Source organism: Vespa crabro, chromosome 14 (assembly GCF_910589235.1).
Source record: "Vespa crabro chromosome 14, iyVesCrab1.2, whole genome shotgun sequence".
Classification (NCBI taxonomy): Eukaryota; Metazoa; Arthropoda; class Insecta; order Hymenoptera; family Vespidae; genus Vespa; species Vespa crabro.
The window spans coordinates 4,103,521-4,111,938 of NC_060968.1; the positions used below are offsets into that span (position 1 = coordinate 4,103,521).

Genomic DNA, 8,418 nt, shown 5'->3' on the forward strand with positions numbered 1-8,418 from the left:
AAAAAGTTTCTAAAGAAAATGATATAACGTTATTAACTTTTATGTTTTCTTTTTTTTTTTTTTTCCGTGTGATTATAAAAACGTAAGATGTATTTGATATAAAAATTATGAATTATAATATAAAAGAGGATAAGAATGCAAACTATACTTATGTATACGCATACTAACGTGAAATTAAATTGTTTTTAACTCACCACTTGGTGGCCTGATGTGAACACCTAAATTGAGAGCTTGAAGCTTCGCTACGGCAACTTTGCATAAAACTTTTCTTTCTATTTCTGAGAGAGAACGCAAAGAAGTATCCTGGAGAGTCACTCGTCGTCCACCTGTGCCAGCCCACGTGCATTTTCCCTACAATGTATATATAGATTCTATATAAACACATGCTGACATATATATATATATATATATATATGTATATAATATGTATATAATATATATACATATATATAGATGTATATGAAGTTCAAAAAACTTGAAGAATTTTGTTCTTTCGAAAGAGAAAATTCTTAAGAAAATTTTCTATAAACACAATTGTTATTAATCACTTTGAACTATTCATGAATAATATAAATATGCAAATAAATATGTAAATATATAAATGTATTTTTATATTTAATTAATATGTATGTGAAAAATAAAAAAAAAAAAAAAATGTATTTACGTGAGAAAAACTTTTCAAGATAAATCTTCAAACGATATTATTTTCAATCGATCACTTTACATTATTCTTATATAATAATAACGATAAATAATGACAATAAATAATAACAATATATAGACATTAAAGTACATAGATATATATGTATGTACTTTTAATTTAATATATATATGAAAAATGAAGAATTGAATTTTTGTGAGAGTTAATATTTTTTGAACAATATTTTTCAAGTAATATAATTTTCAATTGATCACTTTTAATAACTCTATATATAAGTAAATAAATAATACAAATATATACATACATACATATATATATATATATATATATATATATTTTTTTTTTTTATTAAATTTAATTAAATTTGATGGAATAATGAACATTTGATAAATCAAACCAATAAATTCAAATTTAATTAAAATAGAATCATAAGCTCATTAATAATTAATGATAATACTTTGAAAATATATTCATAAAAGCTTCAGAGCGATGGAATTTGCTGATCAGAATAAAATATCAAAGAGTGGTTTGGTTTATCTATATGTAAACGTTAGAAAGAATAACTATAGGGTAATCTAATAAAACCCTATGTGTGAAAAAATAAAAAAAAACAGAAAAGAAAAGAAAAAAAGAAAAGAACGAAATAAAAAAATTAAATTATAATAATCTTATTTATATTATAAATTATAACGAATAAATTATAATATAAATAATTCGACGACTTTTTTTCTATTTTGCAAATAAATATTACGCTCATAGAGTAAAGAAAAATGAATATCGAAGAGAAAAGACAAAAGTCTATTCTTAATTCTTTCGGAATAAAAAATAAAAAAAATAAATTGATTCCTCATATCCCTGAATCTAATCGTCCTAATCGTTAATAACTTTTCTTCTTTCAAAATATATGTTGTCTAAAAATAATCTCCCTTTCGCAATATTATCATTTTAATGACAACATTTATTATAGATAGAGTCGTACAGAGTGGGATTAAAAAAAAAAAAAAAAAAAAAAAGAAAAACATTTTTTTAATTTATTCAATAATTGCTATAACTTTTTCACTTTGTGACGTCTGTCCAATGTCGGCCAATCAAATGTATTCTACAATTTTATTAAAGCTTTGGTTAATCAACAATGACCTTTGATATTTATCAATACACGTTGTAACACGTTGTCCTATTCGCAAGTATAATAATTGTATTAACCCATTATTTATCAAGTGAATTGGTGCACAGATGATGTGTACAATATTAAATCTCAAATGTAAACAAATCTTTGAACGTGACACTATCAAACAGGTGGATTGACCGTAATGATGCAATACATTAACTAGCTAGATCACCTGTTATTTCATTCCTTGAAGATTCGTCAAATGACACTCTTAGCGACAGACATTAATGATTTTAAAGGCTAGAATTGCAGATAACATTTATATTAGAATTTATATGAAAACGTTGCAACGTACGTACGTTATTATATTTTCAAAGAAAATTATTATTTTAATGAAGGATATTTTTTCGATAATACGGACTTTTGAAAAATTATTATTTAATAATTCAACACGTGTATACAGATCCTAAAAATAAATACGTACAAGTGATAACTTTTGAACACCATGTATTATTAAACGTTACTTTTGTACTACTAAGTATTGGAAGGATAAACTGATAAAAAACAAACAAAGTTTTTAAGAAGAAAGAGAGAGAGAGAGAGAGAGAGAGAGAGAGAGAGAGAGAAAGAGAGAGAGAGAAAGAGAGAGAGATTTAATCCAAACAAAAAGAATGAAGGCACGTGGAAAAATTTCTGTAAAGTTCCGTAACACGTGAGATCTCGTCACTAAATATTTCTTATACAGGAGGTATTACTCATAAAATGAGTCACTGCCAAAATCCATTTTGCATCGGACGATCTATCAAACGATTTTGCTACTTTCCTGTCATCGAATATGTAAATATCTAGATACAGATATGCGTATCAATAACGATACAAATACAAAATTTGATGTAACAAATGGCTCACTATAGAATTTTTTTTTTCTTTTCGAAATAGATCAGACTCTAACGACGGTAGCCTCTATTTGTTTTTTATTTTTTTTTATTTTTTTTTATTTTTTTATTTTCTTCTTTTTTTGAAAGAATAAAAATTTTTTCAGAAAAAGAAATCGATATATACATACGCACGTACATGTACACGCAATCTGAGTACCATATATAGGATTAAATTAAAACAAAATCTTTTCTGATAATTTTTAAGACTAATTGAAAAATTGATTTTGTCAAAATGATTTTCGATTCACTCGCAAAAATGACCAAGACAAATCTTGAAAGAAGTAATACTCGAGTAAAGTAAAATATTGTAGATAATATACCCGAGGACGTAGCGAGTAAGAGAAAAAAAAAAATAAAAAAAAAGAAATAAAAAAAAGAATATTAGTGGCGACGAAGTGATGTGTAATAATAATAGTAGTAGCAGCAACAGTAACAGAAACAGTAATAGCAGTAGTAGTAGCAACAGTAGTAGTAGTAAAAGTAATAGTAGCAGTAGCAGTAGTAGTACTAGTAGTAGTAGTAGTAGTAGTAGTAGTAGTAGTAGTAGTAGTAGTAGTAGTAGTAGCAGCAGAGGTTAAGTATAGTTTATACACACCACCGTTGGCTGACTATTTCGGGCGGCGCCGGCAAAATTCCGAGGCCCTAAATTGGTTATCGCGCTAACCGCTTAACAAGATCGTCTGCGGCAAGGTCAACCTTCTTATTCTTCTCCTTTCCTTCCTTTCCCTTTCCTCCTCGGTCATTCCAACCGTTTACTCGGTCACGAAGAAGAAGAAGAAGAAGAAGAAGAAGAAGAAGAAGAAGAAATAGAAAGAAAAACGATTGGACGGTATCTGAACGAACGACCAATATCGGTAAAAACTTTTTTAATAAATGTCCTACACCGATAAAGATTCGATTATGAATGTGAATGTAAATAATGTGAATCTATGAATGATTTATAATCAAGTAATAGATAGAGAAAATAAATTTCTACGCATTTCGAAGCATTTTGAAAAGTTGCTGTTAAACACTCAAACGCACACACAGACACACATATGTTTTGTACTAACCCCGTCATTCCTCTTTATAAATTGCTATGCAAATTTGACTCATTGGTGAGATTGTCGAACGTTTGAAGGATGTATATTCCAATTGCGGATTGTTAATAATAATAGATTATTCATTGGTTATCTCTCTGATAACGTAAGGAGCTTGATATTAGTCTGTGTAGGTATGTGACGGCAGGTAGTTGTTGTATTCAGGTGAAAAATGAGTTTCTGGATATTAGAATAGGATGTCTTCGATGGTTAGGACCTAAAGATGGAAAGATTTCATTGATAATATTAGTGGAAAAAAGGTTAAATTTGCCTGTTAAAAACCATACGAATTAACGTTAATCGAAAGGACAATTGGGTAACTGACCTGAGGCGTCCAAATGGACGGTAGGTTCGATGCCCTCGAGGTACTTTTACTCCTGGACCTCCAGATTTTTTTAGCTACCAGCCTGCTACCGTGATGTACCACACTGCTGGAAGACTTGCTCTTCTGCATCGCTGTGCCACCTGAAGAATTTTTCGAAGAAGATGTGAGTGCCGGTGAACCTGGTGCCGAATGCGGTTTGTCCTTGTGAGCATTGGAGCCATGAAGGAGATGGGAAAGAAAGGATTGATGATGATGTTTAGGAGTTAGGGGTTCTTCCAAACCAAGACCAGCATCGATGCTGCTACGTGAACTTGCATTTCTACTTGCTGGCGAGGTTGTATCAGCGTCCGAAAGATTTTCAGACGGATTTTCCATGGATGACATTTCACGATAATTAACAGCCCAATTGTCATCGGTCTGACAACCTTTATTATTGCCATCGTCATCGCCAGGCTTAGTAATCTCTCCCTTTGGCCTGATATTACGAAGATTTCTATCATAATTAACACGTTTGAACCTATCGACCTTATCAGCATCCATAGACTTTTTCCTAGCCATTCTGAGATACCTCTTGATGGTGTCACTAACCGATGGCGAGACATCGTCATTATCAACGCTACTACGTCTACGACCACTGGGCTTAGGTATACTCGTTTCACTTTTACTATTGTCCTCCTTCTCTCTTTCAAGAAGTATAGCGTCTAAAACCTCACGCGGAACTGGATCAGTTTGTACACCATCGTCCAGTGGTCCACGATCTGTGCTAGGTTCTTGAACAGCTATAAGAGGTGGTGGAGATATAGGATCGCGTCTTTCCGAGTACCAATCTTCATTCTCTTTGCCTGTGGTCCTGGTTCTCTGATGAGCCCACCATCTATTCGATGGTGATGTGTAAGCACCGGTTGCTCTTGGTCCTCTAAAGCCTCTGGTACATCTAAGATCAAAGTAAAGCTTTTCCAATAGCTTACGATCAGTCAGGATGTCTGATATTACGTGTTCTCTAGTCGGAGACTTGCTGTAGTAACGACTGAGAGTCTCCATCAAAGATTTATGAACGTAATCACCTTGATAAGGTGTTACTGATGATTTAGAAATATTATCCCTGTTAATTGATTTCGTTTCGTTATTAGGAACTATTTGTTCTCTCTTTGCCTGAGCTACGATGAGATCCAAATGCTGTTGTAACTTATCAATCAGACTTTGATAATCAAAGTGTTCTTTACCCTCGATATGACTGACCACATTATTTCTATCCAAAGATTTTGCCGTATCACCGATATCGCCTTGCATGTTCAGGTACTTTTGCAACATATCAGCTAAAACTTTAACCTCGGCATCTTCCTTAACTGTCCTCCTACGACTAACAGGACTGTAAGGTACGCTACCACCACTATCGGATGCCAAAAAAAAGTCTCTCTTTGCTTTGGCCAAATCAAACTTGCCAACAGTTGTAGTCTGAAGGACGAATCCTTGAGGAGGATTCCTAATCTCGTCGGCTTCGTCAGCTGAGCTAGCTTTAGCTCTACAGCTACCGCCTTTAACGTGTCTACGTCGTCTCTGAGTACGAAAACCTAAAGTACCAGGATAAGAAGCTTTCCTCCAAAGTAGAAACTTTGGTTCCTTTTGACAGACTTCTTGAAAATATTGTTCGATCTTGGGTATATCCTCGGTACGATTGTGAGCACCATCGGGTATCAAACGTCTTCCAGCATCAGCCATATATCTCCAAGTTTTCCTAGTCAATAGCCATCTTTCTTTAGATGGTTTATTAGCACGTTTAGTCCTACGATCCTTGGAGGCCGGTGGTGTACCACGCAAAGAACTTCCGGCCTCCATGCTGTCGCGACGCGAGCGTCTCCTACCGCCAGGACGCTCAGCCATCGTCGCGTCTTTCTCCTTCTTCGCCACACGAACCACTTTCGCAAATATATCTTCTCTTCGCGGTTTATCAACGTGATTAGATCTCAATAGACGACCAATTGCCAATCGTCAGGTACAAGTCGTCAACACTAAATTATTACAAGACGTAACACTTGAGGAAACTTTTACTCCTTTTACTTTCAACGAACTATTAAACGAAAGTGGAAGAAGAAGACACATTCGAGCAAGGGAAGGGGGGGGGGGTTGGAAAACAAGAGAACTCTTTTTGACACTTCACTTGATCCACTTCAAGCTTAAAGAGATTAAAACCTGACAAATCTAAAGAATCCTATTCCCATTGAATCCCAAGATTTCTCAACGACGTTTTATCGTCGAAAACGGAATGATTAATCTCAAACAATACACCATTAGCCTCTAAAAGAAAAAAGGCCATTAACCACTTAGATCAATGCAACAACAACGCAATAATAATCAGTCGCCTCAGAAAATTCCTTCGCTATTTGGATCAAATATCCCTCGAATATATTTTCCTCGCTCTCTTTAACGAGGCTCGACCCAAATTTAACTTTTATCGTCAAGAATCGCGGGTATTTTGACCTGGAAACACTGTACATCACGGAAGATCTATATAATCCCTTTTGTTCTTTGATGAATCCTATAAAGATTAACCAAGCAAATTTCTTTAGCTTTTCTAAGGAATTTCAAATAGTAATTTTCAAGAAACGACGTTTAAGAGAATCGCGAGCCGGCAAGGTGGAAGCTGCCCAAGGTACGCGACTACTGCTCCTCAGGGCGTCGCGACGCTCGTGGACGCTCCGTGTCTAAAAACGTATCTGGCCCTCTTCACTCTTCCTCCACTGACTTCTTCTCTCTCTCTCTCTCTCTCTCTCTCTCTCTCTCTCTCTCATCTTATTGCGTGAGTGAAAGAAAGAGAGAGAGAGATGATGAAGTGAGTAAGAGAAGAACAGAGAAGAACAGAGAGAAAGAGAGAGAGAGAGACAGAGAGAGAGAAAGAGAGAAAGAGAGATAGAGAACAAGCTAGCCGAAAAAGAGGAAGGGAGATGCAAAGACGACGGCTGATGAAGCAGACCAAGGAAGAGGCTTCTTGAGTGGCTAGAGTAGTCTAGAAAAACCTGGGACGGACACGGCAGACTAACCGGAGATGATGCCGTCTGTAGTTGTCATCCTTTGGCAAAAATACACATGATGGCGCCTTCTGTCGATGATTCGACACATATCAAAAGACTTTATCCATTTCTTTTTTCAACGATTGATAGGAGAAAAACATTTCAAATACTTTACGTATATCAAATTCTTTAGATATCAATGATCATATTGATCATAATTATTTCGTCAGAAAAAAAGAAAAAAAAAAAAAAACAAATATCTTACAGTCGAGATAAACAAACAAAAGTATAGTTCATAATCAACGTGGTTACTCTATTAAGGGGACCTAATAGAGCGTTTAAAGATCCTCGTAAGTGGTGGCAAAGAAGTTGTCATCACTTGCCAAATAATATGGCATGTTTTAAACGGACTGGACCGTATCTAAGAGGATATACTTTATCATTGTCGAATGAATACTTTGAGAAGATTCATCTTAGACTGATATCGAATAAACTCTTCTCTATCTCGAGTTTTTCATACTCTCTCTCTCTCTCTCTCTCTCTCTCTCTCTTTTCGAACATTTCTTTATACAAAATTATCCTGCACAAATATTGTGATATCAGTTTATTATATAGTTCTATGAATGATAAAGTTATATCAGTAATTGTAACTATTAATCTCAGCAGTCTTAATTCAATCTCTTGTAGATGTATATATGTATGTATGTATGTATGTATGTATGTATGTATATATGTATATATATTCGATCACTCTGACAAAAAATATACTTTTGATCTTGACATTGCATATTAAGCGAACAGAGGAAAAGTAGATATCTGCAGTGACATTTCATTAACTTAGAATAAAAAAAGAGAAAGAGAGAGAGAGAGAGAGAGAGAGAGAGAGAAGGATTAGAGGAATCCTCTCCAATACTCTACTGTTGTGTTGCTGCTTTTAACTCTTCATTTTTTTTTTTTTTTTTTTTTTTTTTACAAAAAGTAACATCAAAGGTGACGCTAAGTTTATGTTTATCCAAACGTCAACGTAAAAAAGAATGACTTTCTCCATGTTACATACCTGAAAAACAACAACTAATTCATCACTCGACAATTTTAATCTACAATTTTTTTTTTGTTTCTATCTTTCCTTCTCTCCTTCTTTATTTCCTTCCTTTTCTTCTTTACTCGTTTCCTCTTTTTCTTTCTTTCTTTCTTTCTTTCTTTCTTTCTTTCTTTCTTTTTTTTTGTGTGAAATCTCCCAGAGAAGAAACCATAGACACACCCACCAGTCTATAAATCTTTTCAAACGAAATACACCAT

General features: G+C 33.9%; 1 protein-coding gene across 1 annotated transcript in view; it reads right to left on the reverse strand.

Annotated features, from left to right (window-relative positions):
• The window catches only part of LOC124428989, a 23,354-nt gene extending 16,525 nt beyond the window's left edge, over nucleotides 1-6,829 (reverse strand). The window contains exons 1-2 of the mRNA XM_046973639.1: nucleotides 4,112-6,829; nucleotides 195-351 (exon numbers count right to left, since the gene is read on the reverse strand). Coding sequence (XP_046829595.1) covers nucleotides 195-351; nucleotides 4,112-5,992 — 2,038 coding nt within the window. The 5' untranslated portion in view covers nucleotides 5,993-6,829. The remainder of the gene's footprint in view (nucleotides 1-194; nucleotides 352-4,111) is intronic.
• Nucleotides 6,830-8,418: the final 1,589 nt, after the last annotated feature.